At 42.5% G+C, this 16,679-nt stretch overlaps 2 protein-coding genes across 3 annotated transcripts in view; one reads left to right on the top strand and one right to left on the bottom strand.

Annotated features, from left to right (window-relative positions):
* LOC310935845 (triple functional domain protein) overlaps positions 1–5,724 on the top strand; it is a 79,484-nt gene extending 73,760 nt beyond the window's left edge. The window contains exons 54-62 of one of the 2 annotated variants that reach the window (XM_083899816.1): positions 240–487; positions 584–722; positions 804–831; positions 927–1,089; positions 1,176–1,297; positions 1,560–1,638; positions 1,733–1,933; positions 2,086–2,224; positions 2,611–5,724. In XM_083899816.1, the coding sequence (XP_083755942.1) occupies positions 240–487; positions 584–722; positions 804–831; positions 927–1,089; positions 1,176–1,297; positions 1,560–1,638; positions 1,733–1,933; positions 2,086–2,224; positions 2,611–3,168 (1,677 nt within the window). In that variant the 3' untranslated portion in view covers positions 3,169–5,724. Of the gene's footprint in view, positions 1–239; positions 488–580; positions 723–803; positions 832–926; positions 1,090–1,175; positions 1,298–1,559; positions 1,639–1,732; positions 1,934–2,085; positions 2,225–2,610 lie in introns of both variants that reach the window. The other variant, XM_083899815.1, reaches the window with a different exon arrangement.
* A 6,408-nt stretch (positions 5,725–12,132) lies between these two features.
* LOC310935366 (growth factor receptor-bound protein 10-like) overlaps positions 12,133–16,679 on the bottom strand; it is a 46,107-nt gene continuing 41,560 nt past the window's right edge. Inside the window, exons 13-17 of the mRNA XM_083899249.1 lie at positions 15,577–15,693; positions 15,167–15,233; positions 14,984–15,071; positions 14,517–14,610; positions 12,133–13,803 (exon numbers count right to left, since the gene is read on the bottom strand). Of these exons, the coding sequence (XP_083755375.1) occupies positions 13,657–13,803; positions 14,517–14,610; positions 14,984–15,071; positions 15,167–15,233; positions 15,577–15,693 (513 nt within the window). The 3' untranslated portion in view covers positions 12,133–13,656. The remainder of the gene's footprint in view (positions 13,804–14,516; positions 14,611–14,983; positions 15,072–15,166; positions 15,234–15,576; positions 15,694–16,679) is intronic.

Raw genomic sequence — 16,679 nt, 5'->3', positions numbered from 1 at the left:
GAAAATCATCTTATTATTCCTGCCTTTCTTCATCAACTCACTCTTTCCAAGAAGAAAATCACTTTTGTCCTCCTTGCGCTTCAGTTATATGTTGACTGTTTTTCGGTGTCTTCTTTGTTTCTTCACTTCCTTTAAAATGACTACGCCTTTTTCTCCCGTAATTTTCAACGCTATCGTTAAAGTCAGAATAACGCGTTTGAGCTCACCTGTGTCTCCGTGTTTCCGTCCCTGTGGTGCAGAGTGAAAGTAGCAGCAGCAGTAGCGTATCCACCATGTTGGTGACCCAGGACTACATGGCTGTGAAGGAGGATGAGATCAGCGTTATTCAGGGCGAGGTGGTTCAGATCTTGGCCAGCAACCAGCAAAACATGTTCTTAGTGTTCAGAGCGGCGACCGAGCAGGGCCCCGCCGCCGAGGGCTGGATCCCCGGGTTCGTGCTGGGACACACTTCAGCCATCGTCCCCGACTGTCCGGAAGGATCCATCAAGTAAGCGATACGGAAAAATTGTCAACGACAAATGAAACGATGCATTTAACGCCACGTGTGTATAATCGTCTTTTCTTTACCTTGCTGTTCCAGCAGGAAGTCTTCGTCGTGGCACACGTCCCTGCGCATCCGTAAAAAGTCTGAGAAGAAGGAGAAGGAGGCAAAGAAAGAGACCAAGCTGGAAAACGGTTACAGGAAGTCCAGAGACGGCCTGGCCAATAAAGTTTCTGTAAAGGTGAGTCGATGAAAATTTAAACGCTGATCCTTCTGCTCCTGCGTTTGTCACTTATGCTTTTATTCCCACTTTGTCTTTCAGCTTCTAAATCCAAACTACATCTATGACGGTAAGCGTGAACTCCTTTTCACTCGCTTAAAACGACAACAAAATCCACTTTAATACCTTAAATAAAGCCGTTTTCCTACTTTTCTACTGCTTCAGTTCCCCCAGAGTTCCTTGTACCTCTGAGCGACGTGACGTGCGACAGCGGCGAGAGCGTCACTCTCAGGTGTAAGGTCTGTGGTCGACCTCGGGCCGCCGTGACCTGGAAAGGACCCGACCAGAGCAACCTCACCAACAACGGACACTTTAGCATCGTCTACAGGTGAGAAAGGAGTCTGTGTGCGAGTGTGTGTGAGCTTCATCAGTCGTCTGCAGGTCGATATAGAGCTGTCACGTTTACCGTTTCAGTGATACCGGTGAAGCGACGCTGCGGATAATCGGCGTGGAGTCTGAGGACGACGGCGTTTACACTTGCGTCGCCACTAACGAGCTGGGCAGCGTATCGTCGTCGGCTAGCCTCAGAGTGTTAGGTAAGTCACTTGTTTGTGTTTACATACATGTTAAAAGTCTGATTTTAGTCAGACTAAGGTGATCATTTTGGTTTTCTAGTCCCAAAATTGAACTTGTCTTAGTCAGACTAACATACCTGGATAAGGCGTTCTGTGCTTGCACTAAAATATCTTCCCCGTCTTTGATTCGGACTAAGTTGTCCGATTGCCTGTCTTAGTCAGACTAAGGCCTTAGCTTGATTAAACTGAGCATGTAAACTTAACTGATGTGTTTGTGTCTCAGCTGTGTCCACTGATGGGATCAGAGTGAGCTGGAAAGACAACTTTGAGGCTCACTACACTGAAGTGGTTGAACTGGGAAGGTAACTTAATATTTTTTAACAAACAACAACAACAACTTGTTACGATGACACACACGACCTCACCCAGTGAACGTCCGTTTTCTCCTCACACCAGGGGTCGTTTCTCCGTCGTCAAGCGCTGCGACCACCTGGGCACCAAGCGCTCGGTGGCGGTCAAACAGGTGAACAAGAAGCTGATGAGGAGGGACCGCGTGACCCAGGAACTCAACCTTCTCCAGAGGCTCCAGCACCCACACATAGTCAGCCTGATGGACACGTACGAAACTCCCAGCAGCTACGTTTTGGTCCTGGAGATGTGAGTGACAACTGTATTTATGAAGTCCTCCTGGACACTAGGGGTAGTGGCGTCAGACAGAGATGTGCTAGAAATGAACAATTGTCCATTACTTACAAAAGAGGGACCTGCAATTTGAATGTTAATCTGTTATTTTTCATCATTTACGTCAGGGCCGACCAAGGTCGTCTGCTGGACTACATCGTGAGCTGGGGGAATCTGACCGAGGAGAAAGTGGCCTGCTACCTCCGGGACGTTTTAGAAGCTTTACACTACCTGCACAACTGCAGGATCGCACATTTGGATGTAAAAGTAAATACTTTCGCCACAGCATGCACCGACTACAATTATTTGCCTTGTTGTCACGAATTAAATGAACAAAAGTAGACACACAGAGGCAGACTAGTTTACAGGTTTTCCAGAGTTTATGTTAGGCTAAGGTAAGATGAACAGTCTGACATGAGGCTAGTCCTTGTAAACATATCTATGGCAAGACAACTAAAAGACCTTTAGTTAAGATTCTGAAACCTCTTACCTGACCTGCAGTAGTTCTCATCTCTCACCTGAAATGATGATCTTCTTGCAGGTGGATTCTCTCATTTCAGACTCAGCATGGGATTGCATCTGCAAAAACAAAACAAACATGAGTGAACTGAATGTTAAATTGAGCGTCCTGACAGTCTGTGCTCTTGTTTCAGCCTGAGAACCTTCTGGTGAACCACAGCTCCAGCGGCCAGCCCACGGTCAAACTCACAGACTTTGGCGACGCCGTGCAGCTCAACAGCGCCCACCACGTCCACCCCCTCCTGGGCAGTCCCGAGTTTGCCTCCCCGGAACTGGTCCTCGGCGAGCCGGTGTCGCTGACCTCGGATCTGTGGAGCCTGGGCGTGGTGACCTACGTGCTGCTGAGCGGCGCCTCCCCCTTCCTCGACGAGAGCGCCGAGGAGACATGCTTGAACATCTGCCGGCTGGACTTCAGCTTCCCCAGCGATTACTTCCAGGGCGTGAGCCAGGCGGCCCGGGACTTTGTCTGCCTGCTCCTGAGGACTGACCCCAGCAGGCGACCTCTAGTCGGGCTCTGCCTGCAGGAGCCCTGGCTGCAGCCTACTTTGACTGACGGCTGCTCCAGAGCGGAGTGCTGCCTGGACACGTCGCGCCTCATTGCCTTCATAGACCGGAGGAAACACCAGACTGACGCCCGGCCCATCGGAGGCGTCAGGAGCTTCATCCACAGTCGCCTTCAGCCTCGAGTTTGAGACCATTCAAGCCGACGCCAAGCCCCCACCCACTCTGACTCAGTGTGACCAGGAAAAACTGGGACACAGATTCCTTTGGATCGAGCATCTTGGATTGTCTAGATGTAAAAAAAAGAAGGAGAAACGATAAATGCTGATCTGATCCTCGTTCACAGAATGTTGTTTTTTACGTAAAAGTCCTGTTCGTCCTTTTATCAGTTCAACGGAGACCTTGTGAGGTCTTAAGCCAATCAGAGCCCGAGAGAACCGAGTTCTCACCACGTAAAGTCATGGATGCCTTTTCGTCTACTGCTGCTTGCTTGATTCAACTCAAAACAGATTTTATACTTACATGAACAAAAAGCCTAATAATAATAATAATAATAATAATAATAATAATAAAAACTAAAAAAAAAAACTCTATGAAGTAATTTATTTTCCTTTGCAAAGAGTCAAAGCTGATCAGAAGAGCCAGGTGATCAGCCTTCACTGCACAGACACACAGTGGAGGGTCTCAGACGTGGTGCGCCTTCGCTCTTTTACACCAAACTGAAACTCAAAAAGACTTTATGAGGAGCAGCAGCCCTTTCTTATAGAAAACTATGTATAGAAAAGGAAAAAAAAGTAACGTCTAAGTTTCCAAGGAGAGAGAAAAAAACAACACAATTGTAGAAAATGTTGACCAGTTGAAAGTTGCCGCGCTACCTTTGGACTTCCGTAGACGGCGGCCGAGCTTCTTCTTCGACATTTATACGTGCGATCAGAGCTTTTTTCCGATGGCTGCGCTTACATAAACGTACCTAATCTGAAAAAAAAAAAAAGATGACCATGTCGCGAGTAAACAAAGCTGCACTGTCCAATCCGAGAAGAAACTCTATAGACATCCATTGTTTGCTTTTCCTAGAACAAACTTGTGTTGCGCAGATATGAGATGTTTTAAGCCTTACCTTGTAAATAGACTCTGGCCTTCTGTAGGCCTCACGTTCACAGTGTGAGACTGCCGGCGTCCAGCGGGGGCGCCGGTCAGCCAAATCAGATGTGAGTGAATGTGGAGGCAGACGAGGACTTGTTACTGTAAATGCACTCATTGTATGTTATGTTTTGATTATCATGTGCAATGTTGCGGCTTTAACATTTTATGCAACTATTTATGAAGACATCTGTTGTATCTGTAATAAATCTAGAGAAAAAGCATGTACTTGGTACTGCAAGCACTGCTGGTAGTTTGTGTTTCTTTGACTGCGAGTGTTGTTGAGACGTCCAGGCGGCCAGCTCGTGTGTGCGCGTTTGTGTGTATGGAACTAAATTTGTGCTTCTCTGAATTTGAATCTCTAACACTGAAGTGTTTTTTGCATGGAAATCAGACTTTGAATTTGAAAATCCATCAAATTTCAAGCACTGTTTTTTATCTTTAAAAAATTGGGAAAAAATTCAACCTCAAAAAAATTGATGCTTCAAAATTCAGTGTCAAAAATGTCAAGGTCTCAAATTTATAATTATTTTTTTTTTACCAAAAATTCAACTTTTGATTTTTTTTTGCCAAAAAATTTGGTATAAAAACGTGATGCCTCAAAATTGAGTGACAAAAAAATTCAACCTCCAAAAAAAAAAATCAGTGACAAGAAGATTAAATGTCTCAAAAAATGTCAGTCTAAAAAAATGGATTCTGCAAAAAATGAGATTTAAAAAAAAAAAATTGACAATTTCTAAAAAAAATTTGAGACGTCTTTTTTTTATATACTTAAATTATTTTAACACTGACAAAAATCAAAGGCAAAAAAAAAAACCTGAGTTTCAAATTTCATGGCTTTTAAAATTCAGTCTGGTTTTGATGCAAAAAAATTCTGTGTTAAATTCAAATTCCGATGGCACAGTATGTGTGTGTGTGTGAGAGATAAAGGTCACGGCTTACAATCATTATGAGCTGATCAAAAATAATTTAACACTTTTCTTTCATTTTATTTTCTACTGTATGCCTCTGTAGTATTGGTACACCAAAGTCACTCTAGCTTTATAGTATGTAACAAAACTGTTTGGCGATCACGCGTCACTTGAGACGACGGTTTACACGAGTTAAACGCCACAGTTTGTCCTAAATATGAAATAAAAAGGCAGAGGGACTTTTGCCGCGTCATTTCCGACGTGATGCCGGAACTTAATGTACAAATACTTGTTGCCAAAAAATTCATAAATTCCATTCTTTTTTTACTTTAAAAGAAAAGACAGCATTTATTTCCTCCCTCGCAATTAACAAGTGGCTATTTCGTGTGATGAGGTTGATTTTCCCACAGTGCGAACACTTCCCTGTTCTGAGGTGAAACAGAAGTCTCAGTCCTCTGTTACCTTTTCTATTTATTTTTAAAGGTGTGCACAGACAATTACAAACAGGAACTTGGACTGGATACCTCACTAAAGGGTTTTTGTCTTTCTTCATCGTTTGTCTTTTCTTTTTGTCATGTTTGTTTCCAGTTTCATAAATTACATGTTTGGTATTTGTTTTTATGTTGTTATTGTTGTTTGTTTTTTTTAATCTTTGCATGTATATTTCTTTGTACAGATCATACATATTTTTCTCGTGTAAATATTCTCGTTTTTGTTCATCAGTTAATTTGAAAATTAAAACAATGAACACATTGCACCCTGTTTGACATTTTGGTTCTTTATGTTTGGGTTTATTCCTTTTTTTGAACACCTAAATTGAATTATTTAATAATAAATAATACAAAGAAAATTACTTAATTTCATTAACCCTCAGGCGTCGGTTTAATTTACTACTCTCTTGAGTCATTAAGGACAAAAATGTCATTTAATTACATGATGCTACTGTTTTTATTTTAATAAATAACAGCGACATCAACTTATCAAACCGCTTGCAGCACTAAAACTAACTTTTAAATATCGTTATATAACAGTAAATAGTAACTCTCACTCAGACTACTGTAATGTGTTCAGGTTACAGTTAAAACCATGGTCTTACACTGCCCTCTAGTGGCCGTTTGCTAAAAGTAAGAGAAGAGCATGCCGTTTAATCCAATCCTCAGAAAAGATGACTTGTTCCCTAAAAAGTGCACAAAATACTTTCATATTAATGTTTTGTTTGTTTATTTTTTAAGGCGTTTGCTCAGTTTTGTCTAATTTAAATTATCTGTCTTGACGTGTTATTTCTGTTTTCATTGACTTCATCTTTGTAAAGGAAATTGGTCAAGTATATTGTTAATATATTGATTTTATTATAGGTCTTTCTTTTAATTTTGTTATTGTATTATGATGTATTTGACGTAATTTTGAGGTAATTCGGTTTTTACTAGTCAAAATGATGTCATAGATATCGGTAATTTAGTTTTTGCTACGTCAAAATTACGTCACATATACGTAATTCAGTTTTTGCTGGTCAAAAAATTTACGTCGCGTTTATCCGTAATTCAATTTTTACTAGTCAAACTTACGTCACGTATATCGGTACTTCAGTTTTTGCTACGTCAAAATGACGTCACTGATATCTGTAATTCTGTTTTTGCTCGTCGAAACGTCACAAATATCCGTAATTCGGTTTTTACTAGTCAGAATTACGTCACTTTCATCCATAATTCATTTTCTACTTGTCAAAATTACGTCACGTTTATTCGCAATTCAGTTTTTGCTAGTCGAAGTTACGTCACACGATATCTGTGACGTAATTTTGGCTAGCACAAACTAAAGCTGTAGCTTAAGTTCTGGCTAGTAAGAAAAGCGTCACAGATAACTGTTGTATTATTCGAGAAAGTCAAACTTGGAGATTAAACGTTTAAAAAAAGACAAAGACCACGGAGTGATGAAGTGACGAGAGGTGATTAGCCAAACAAAAACAGGATGTGTCAAAATAAAGCAGGAAATCCACAAAAAAAAAAACACAACACCAGTAAGTATTGACTACAAGACAAAAAAATAAAAGTAAAACTATATCAGATAAATTAAAGTACATTTGAATCATTAAAACGCTAAGAATAACAATAAAAACCGGGGTCCGGGTTGTCGTATTTACTCACCGGTCCGGTTTCCGGTCCTCTACTTTTACTCGTCGTGCGCGTGCACGTTTCCAAACGTCATTCCACATTAAAACTTTGGCGTTTTTGGTTTCGCCCTCTTTTTTTATATACTAATACACATATATATATTTATATATACTTCTAGAAATTAAAACAATAACAACAACTTTCTCGTACGTGAGGTCAAAGCGTACACAGACGTTACATTACCGGATGAGGCTCCTCTTTCTCCACCAGCTGCTAATCATTCCGTTAATTAGCATTGATGCTACGTCACTATGTGGGTCAAGGCTTTTATTTTGATAGTCCACTGTTGACTCTGCTGCTAATCCACAGATATTCAGTTATATCTGCTGTTCTCGGGTGTTTTTAACTTTAATTATATTACATTAAATGACCCTGACACACATGTTACACATACACCTGTTGTTAACAGTCAGTTATAAAGAAATAATCTATGATTTGATGATAACTTGACAATAAATGTCAACAATCAACTGTAGGAATTGATCAGATTATGTTAGTTTTAATTTAATTCATAGAAAAATAAAATAATTAAACATAAACATCAGTTGTATAACACGTGCAGTAGGTTTTTAACTGCTAACGAGTTAAAATGAACCCCTGATTGACTTTAATGATTGTCTTTATTGATTTTAACAGAGGGAAAAACAGACAAGCAGTCCGGCTAGTTTTTTTTTGGTTTATAGCAATGTTTGTCTTTTATTCTAATTTCCAATAAACACAGAATATATCAGTCCCTTATTTGTACAAAAAATACCTGAACAGGATACAATGTAGATCCAGGAGCCGTTACAGACAGAATGAAGCAAAGCACAGTGGGGGATCTGAAAAATACTTAAAATAAAATAAAACGAAAAAAAAAAAAAATTACTGTTAATTTGCTCTTTATTTTCCTTCCCTGAAATATTTAATGGCTCCAGCTTATGATGACTTCAACCCGAAAAATAAAGCACAACCAACACAGAGACGTCCATGTTGATGGGACTTCAGTGTGTGTGTGTGTGTGTGTGCGTGTGTTGCCCTGACATAAGATTTTAGATTTAGTTCCAGTAGGATCGTGTTTATTTCACATTCAGCTGGCTGTAAATGACGGCGACTAAGAGCCCGTTACTATTCACAAAAACAAGAGGCACCTGCTGCAAAAGAGGATGCTGTGATGAGATCAAAGAATGCACCTTAAAATCAGAGGAACTGGACAAATGCACAACCCTCTGCAGCTACAGCGTATAATTGCACTAATTGTGATACGAAGAACATAAAGGTTAAGTGTTAGTGTGTGTGTGTGTGCTCTCAATAAAACCCCACCGTCGTGTGTGTGTGTGTGTGTGTGTGTTCAGGGTTATTTACTGTGGTGTTATATTAAAGTAGAAGAGCCTGTCAGCTTATGTTCAGAAATTTGACACATAAAAATCCAGTTTGATCTCTTAAAAAAAAAAAAAAAACAGCTTATTTAATACTGTATAATAATGTGGTGTAGTATTTATATATATATTTATATTTTATATATATATATATATATATAAGGTAATTTTTGTGTCAAACCAAAAAAAAAAAAAAACATGACTGACAATATACAAACAAATAATGGGAAAAAAAATAAAATTGGACAAAATAAATCATTCTTCATTTTACATGGAGTTATGAGCAAAAAGCATAACGCCCCATACATAGTGATCTGTGACCTAGGTACAGTGTTAGATCTACGTCTTCTCCATAGCTTCACATACTTAAAGAAAGAAAGAAAGAAAGAAAAATGATATACTGTACACTGGTTAAGTCATACTGTACGCTCGTGTATAGGATTGCATCGCACAAACCCGAATCTAAAAGAAAGCGGTGTAAAAATACAGATTAAAAAACACCAGAACGCAATGAAACAATAAAGCAGATGTTCAAACCGAGACATTCTACGGTAGATTTGAATTTTGATGGCAGCAATGCATCTCAAAAAAGCTGGAAAAGTAAGTGGTAAATGTTCCTCGATGTAGAGTTGTGTCTGTGGAACATCTGGAGAAACCTCTGTGCACGAGGGACAAGGACAAAGGTCAATGTATGGGATGTTCACGATGGTGTTTGGGTCCCTCAGATGGTTCCACCATCAGATGTTCTGGACATCACTGCATGGGGAACACGTCCAGAAACACCGCGTAATCCACAGAGACAAAGACAAACGTGGACCAAGATCCACGATCTCTGGGACACAGATCATTGGACAAAATCCAACAACCAAAGACACCGGTGTGTTCTGTGTACTACAGAAGGAGAAGGACAGTTCAAAAAGCCTGTGTCTCTGTTTGTATGGAGTTGCGTTAGTGCCCGATGGCATGGGCAGCTCACACATCTGTCTGGAAAGGCACTAATCGAACGATGCTGAAACTTACGAAGAAGGTTTTTAGAGGACGACCAGACCATCCATCACCACAGCGTGGCTTCACAGTAGAAGAACTGAAGGTCCTGGTTATACTTTGCGTGGACCCAGACATGCTATTTGTGCGTGGATTGAATTTCCACCCCACCAGTAGGTGGAGTATTAAGCCCCGCTCACCAAGCTGAAAAACCATTACGACAACAGAAGTCGCCAAAGATAGTCATCCGAGCCTCGACCTTAGCGACCCTCAAGTTGTTCTCTTCTACTTCTTTGACAGGAATTCCCTTGCGTCCAAGCATTGTACCGCCACCTGATGGTGAAGTGGGATACTACAGGACCCTGACGCGCAAGCGTTAGCAGACTTTGACAGTCCAGACCTTTCACTTTCACAATAGAAGACATTTTGTGCATCACGATACAAACAAATCCAAGGACTGCTGAGTTTTTGTTTTGTTTTGTAGATGTGTTGTTGCCATCAAATTCAAACTGAGCTAATGTTTGTCATGAAATGTTAAAACGTTGGTTTATGTGACTGCAATTCTGTTTTGTTTTTTTTTACTCACATTTTTTTAACACAAAGAGTTGGGGTTTGTCGCACAGTGATTTAAAAAATAATAATAATAAAAAAAAAGGAGACAGGAGTACGAGAGGACTGTGATTTGTCCTTCACTGACACACAGACAGTGGAGGAACAGGGAATGCTGGGATACCTCGAGCCAAACTCTCGTTCCCGCTCCGAATCAATCCACGACTTAGCTCGACTTAAACCTCACTGATAAGAAACCTTCTGTCTCTAAAAACTATGATAAGAACCAGCAGACTTGGCAATCCTGAAGAGTGAATATAACAGTCTGGCCACACACACACACACACACACACACACACACACGCACGCACGCACACACACACACACATATTCACCACAGGGTCATAGCTTACAGGCTGGACACAGGTGGGTTAGGGGTCGGGGGGGTTCAAGCATTATCCAGTCCCTGGTGAGAGTCTGTCCTGGCTGACTAGAAAAGACCTGATTGGTGGAAACACAGAGCTGGTGACACGGCCGAGGCACGCCATTGGTGGAGCTCTGTGTGTGTGTGTGTGTGTGTGTGTAGTCTGCCTCAGCAGGGAGTCTGACAGCCTCGCTCTAACCCGGGTTCACTGTGAATGTGGCACAGGATGGAGGAGGAGGAGGAGGAGGAGGAGGAGGAGGAGGAGGAGGAGGAGGAGGAGGGAGGGCAGCTGCAGGTGAAGGCAGGAGGAGAAGGACAAAGCTAAGTAGTTGTTCTATCACATGGCTGCAGCTTTAGCGGCCGGTCACACGACAGCAGAGACTAAAGATAAAAAAAGGGACAGAGGTCAGGTCCAGTGTGTCACATGAAAGAATTCTATGCCCTAGAACCAGCCAGAGTGTGCATCCCATGGCCAAGTGAAAAAGGAAACTTGGCTTGTAACTGGAAGGGTTGCCAGTCTGAGTCCCCATCGGGTCAAAAAGGTACCCCTGAGTAAGGTAAGGTACCCAACCTCTATTGCGGCTCCTATTTCTATGATGGTTTCTGATAGATGATGGGTTATATGGAACTGATAAAGGACTAAATAATAATCTACGGGAACCTCATACCCTTAAAGAAAGGGACCCCATTGCTCATTGTTAATTGGACCCCCTAAATTAAAGGGTAACTCCTTGTGCCTGTTCCAAGTCTGGATAAAATGGTAGTTTTGCATGGCCCAGCTTAATAATCTCTGCCAAATCAAATATGCAGATAGATAGCCAATAGATGCCACTTATTTTTACACACTGGACCTTTAAAGGAAGAAGCTGCTGTGTGTGTGTGTGTGTGTGTGTGTGTGTGTGTGTGTGTGTGTGTGTGCCTGCTGCTTTCACCCTCACTTCACTCTCCTGTCACTCCGCTCTGTGCTTTTTCGCGACCACGACCACACGGGGGCGCCAAACTCAAGCTTCTCCACACTGCCTTTAAAATGGATGGTGTTTTTAAGAGTAGATTTGACTCTTTCTAGAACCTGTTTTTGTGTCTTTTTCTCCCCCCCACCCACCACACTACATTTCCCAGAATGCTTTTTTTTTTTTTTCAAGCTGCAAATATACAAAGTGACATCTTGTACGTGTACATTTACAATAACGTTAGAAAAAGAACACAAATCCTGACATGGACAGGATGGAAAACGCTATTCTCTGCCACTGCCGTCACTGATTCCTCTCTGCGTGATTGTTGTTAAATGAACAGACTTCAATAGTTGGGAGAAATTTGGTCTCTTGGCGAGAATAAGGAGTATCTCAATGATATAGGGGTCGCATGTGTGTTTCTCTATGTGCATTTTTTAAACACAGCTTTTCTATTTCAGACACAAAGCACACTTAAGGTTCACTTTAAGGCAAGTGAAGCTCATTGACTCACAAATCAGCTAAGTTTCACATTTCAAGTCATTTGTTCGAGTCCATATTTGAACACACACACACATGCACACATGCGCGCGCACACACACACATAAGAAAAGAAAAGAAAAAGAAGATGGGAGTGCTTTTGATGATTTGTCTTTTGTGGAGCGAGGACAAACAGTGGTCAGAATCCGAACACGACGAACGCTCCGACCTATCAATATCAAATCAGGACGATTAAAATGTGCAAGCACTGAGCTCAGAACAGACTAAAGGAAAACAAAACAAAAAAATGACATTCAAAGACAAATTCAAAACAACAGATTCAACCCTAAGATTAAAAAAAAAAGACTGAAATGGTGGAAGCTGGAGGGCAGACACACGTGTCCTCCTCTTCCTCCTCTTCCTCCTCCTCCTCACAGTCTTTTATGGTGCAGCCGGGGTTCAAGAGCACATTCTTTTTGTGTGTGTGTGTGTGTTGTACGTTCACATGAGCCACACACAGGTCCAACATGTTTCCCAAACCTCTTCCTGAAAGGCACTGCATTAATCAGCCATGATTCTCTCTCTCTCTCTCTCTCTCTCTGTTGCTCCCACGTCGCTGTAAATCCAATCACAGCCGGTGGGAGATTCACATGCGAGCTCTTTTCAGAAGGTGCAGGGGACGGAAAAAAAGGAGGAAGCGGAGGACGGCGACGACGACGGCGACGGCGACGACGGAGCGGAGAAGCAGCCAGCCTTCCTTCAGCTGGTCCGTGTGTCCGCCCCGGGAGTGCAAAACTAGTTCTGCATTGAATCAACAGTAATCAAACAGCATTTTTTTTTTTTTTTTTTTTCAAATCACATCAAGTAATCGACTCTACGCGAGAGGCTCGTCGCGGCCTCTCCGATAAACATTCCTCTGCCCTTTCAGCAAACCCTCGCCACTTTCTCTGCTTCTCCTGCCTTTAGCGACTTCTCTCTTCTCCACCGACGTTTCGTCTGAGCTTGTGTGGAGGTGGGGGGTTAGGGGTCGGGGGTTTGTCGCAAACAGCGTTTGTAAGATTGCAATTGGACACAGCAGAGATGCTAATGCTAAGTCAAGCTTTGTTTGTGTTCTGTGGAGGTGAGGGAGTGTGTGTGTGTGTGTGTGTGTGTGTGGGAGGGGGGGTTCAGCTTATCCAGACTGGACTGCACAGGTTGAGGAAACTCTTGGGTCGAGTTTGATAAGACCCAGAGGGGCTCCTGTCCATCCCTGATGATTGATGAGGAAGTCAGAGGGTGGCGCGCTTCCTACCCACCTCGGCAGTGGAGGGGGGCAAGGGTGGGGTAGGCACCACAGCTTATCAGGCCTGGAGGGGGAAGGGAACACAGGGGCGGAAGGTTTAAAAGGAAGGATCCATCTGAGCGATCCGCAAGCACGGATCCGGGCCGTCTTCACACTGAACGGTCTCTTTCAAGGGTTAAAGTCAGAGTCTCGGCGACTCACAGGGTCCAGAGTCAAAGCTCCCGATCAAACATCCAAACGGCCACAAGGCGGAGAAAAAGCTCAGCAACAACTGAGATGTTCCCGGAAAAAACTGGACTCAACTTTCTCCTCGACCTCATTGCGTTGGTGAGGGAAGGTTTGGGAGGTGGGGGTTCTCAGGGAGGGAGGTGTGCAAAAAAAGGTGGAGGTGTGTGTAGGGGTGGTTGGGGGAGGGGGGGGGGTTGGAGTGTCACAAGGCCACATTGGTGCAGGGATGTTTGAGCTTGCAGGGCAGCACTCCTCTGTTGAGCTGGTAGAACTCCACCAGGTGGATGAGATCGGTGAACTTGGTGGTGCCGTCGTCGAGGCTGAAGAACACCTGACCGTCCTCCTCGTACTGCACACACACACACAGAGGGGAGGAGAGAGGACAGTTAGCCGACATGGGACAATAAGAAGATACCTAGATGTCTAAGACTGTGGGTGAAGAATGGCAGAAATGCAAATAGTAAGATGTAAGTCCAGTGCATTATGTAATAAATCTAAAGCTAAACTGGCCATAAAATCCTCCTAATATGTCACAGAGACTCAGGAATAATGTTCATATAACAAACTGAACTCACCAACAACAACAGTACAGACAAAATATTTGCATTAAAAAACATATTTTGCAGACTGCAAATCACCTTTATGTTTTGAAATCATGTTTTGGCGTCATGTGGCGCCACCTACCGCCGTGTACCAATCATTGCAGTCAGTAGAGTCTCAGCTGCCGAGCAACCACGGGTTGCCAGTTACATCAGAAAACGAAACCCTAGGGACCTCGGTATTTTGAATTTGAATGTAGTAACCGTTTTTGGCCACATTCTTACATATGGCACCTTTAAAGGTGAAATGGCTAAACGGCTTCTAAAACATGTCAGCTTTGAAATTCAGTTCATGAAGAGGGGGAAATTGGGGAAAGAGAGAGAGCGCTAACGTCTCACAAAAGCTAAGTTTTAACATATTAAAAAGTATTTCTGCCCCGGATTAGTGCAGTGATCTGCCATTCTCTTATTACTGTGGATTGTGAACCAGTGAAGTGCGGCAACTGAAGCCCATGTGACTGACCGGTAGGATCTGGAAGTGCTTGATCTTCTGGTGGTGGCACAAGGTGAGCACGAACGCTTTGGGATTACTCTGACTGTCCCGCAACAGGAACAACCTGGCACACAGATCATGAGCGGGGAAATGGGGAAGAGTTAGTTATGCTGCACTCTGAGAAATAAAAGTGCTAAGTAGAACCATGTAAGGTTCTTCGGCTTGTCCTCATAGGAGAACCCTCCTTTTGGAGAGAACCCTTTTAAAACCCTTTATCCAGGAAAGGGGTTTTAAAGGGTTCTTACTGGAACCATTAGTGTTAACAAGAACTCTTGAAAAACCCTTTCTTCGGGGAAAGGGTTTTTCAGAAGCAAATGGTTCCAGGTAGAACCTCAGCCCTTGTAGAAGGAATCTTTTGGAACCAAAAAACAGCTTTTAGACTCTTACATTTCTCTACTTTTGCCCCTTTTATAATGTTTTCTCAGTTGCAGACTTACCCGTCCACTTGGCCTTGTTGTATGATCATCTTGTGGGCTTCGTCTCTCATGATGCGACCATGAAACCACACCTGTGTCCTGTGGATCACTGGAGGACACGCAAACACAGGTACTGCTCGATGTTTTCTCAGCATATATAATTATAATAATTTCACATCGGTTCGTGTGGTGGTGAGTGTGTACCTGTGCTCAGGGAGGAAGGATGCAGGGGGCTGTGGCTGCCCAGGACATTCATACGCTGACTCCGTTTCTATGTAGGAAAAAGCAGAATTCTCTGATTAAGAACAATCGCCTTTGAATCAAGACACGACAAGCAGAGGTAAAAGGCACAAACGCGCTGTATAATATGAGGGAAGCAGCTGTGTTTTAGCTCTACTGTGATCGCAGCTACAGATAAGTGCAGCTGCTGCACATATTCATTTCAAAGAAGAGTGTCTGCCGCAGGGGGGGAAAGATAAATGTGCTCAAAATGGAAGATGGCTGACACTAAAAAAAAAAGAAAAAAGTTTATGTTGTTGTTGCCGTAAAAAAAAACGATAAAAAAAATAATGTCATATTGACACTAAAGCGTCATCCGCCCTTTTCCTCCTTACCCTCCAGGTCTGCCCCTCCTCCAGGGCGGCGCTCTGGGCCTCCACAGGGTTGTCGATGACGCGGCCGGTCCGTCCAGAGAAGTCCATGGCAACTAAGGAGTTCTCAGATACACTTCGCTGTAAGGAGACGTGGCAGGGTGGAAGGGTGGAAGGGAGGAAGGGAGGAAGGGTGGAGGGTGAAGAGGAAGGGGGGTAGACAAGTGTCAGAGGTCAAACAAGCCAGACACACTCACTGGGGCATGACAAATCCTGTCTGCACAAAGACCCACTTTAGTCAATCCACAAAAGGCCATTTGGAGGAAAAGTACAAGCGTCTTCCTCCTGGCTTTCTGTCTTTGCTGCTCCAAATTATTGAAGATTTATCGTATTTTAATCCCACAATATATGAGATGTGTCGGAAAACAATGTTTCATGTAGATTTTTGCAAATGTAAATGATCAATCATGTCGGTTATTTTGTCAGACAAAAGATAGATAATCTCACTTCATAATATAATCTAACAAAATGATATCGATCAAACAGTGAATAAAAAAATGAAATCAGATTATCTAAATAGCTAAATAATCATTGTATGACGACATAGCGTGGTGTTGTGTGGAGGAACACAGCTACGTTACCATGGCAACGTCAGCCAAACTCGCCAGTGTATGAAGAAAGTGTAAGAAAATGTGTGTGTAGTCCAAAAATCTGTCACTTATTTTCAATTCTCAATCTGTCTAAAGGAGATTATGAGACTGTAAGCAACACCTCCTGGTGAGAGGTGATTAGTGTGAGTGTTCAGATGTGTGTGTCTGAGAGAGCATTATGTAAATGTTCACTTTTTACAATAACTTGTGTTATGTGTCTGATTTTTTTTTTTTTTGGTCATAGATAATTTCTTGTTTTAAATCAGTGAGCAGATTGACCCAAATCTCAAGCATAAGCCCTAAACTAAACAACCTTTTTCACCCACATAACAAAAAGTTCAACAGCAGCAATGATTATTAGTTTAATATACATTTATTTCAGCATTTAACAGCAAGAGGAACCGGGGATCACGTGACAGAATGGTTTCTACGCGCCGCCATGTTGGTAGGGTCAGACGCGTCAAAAATGAATGGAGC

This window comes from Microchirus variegatus (assembly GCF_963457635.1).
Source record: "Microchirus variegatus genome assembly, chromosome: 13".
NCBI classification, from domain to species: Eukaryota; Metazoa; Chordata; class Actinopteri; order Pleuronectiformes; family Soleidae; genus Microchirus; species Microchirus variegatus.
Note: the sequence above shows the minus strand (reverse complement) of the source record. Positions and strands in the feature narration are given on the sequence as shown.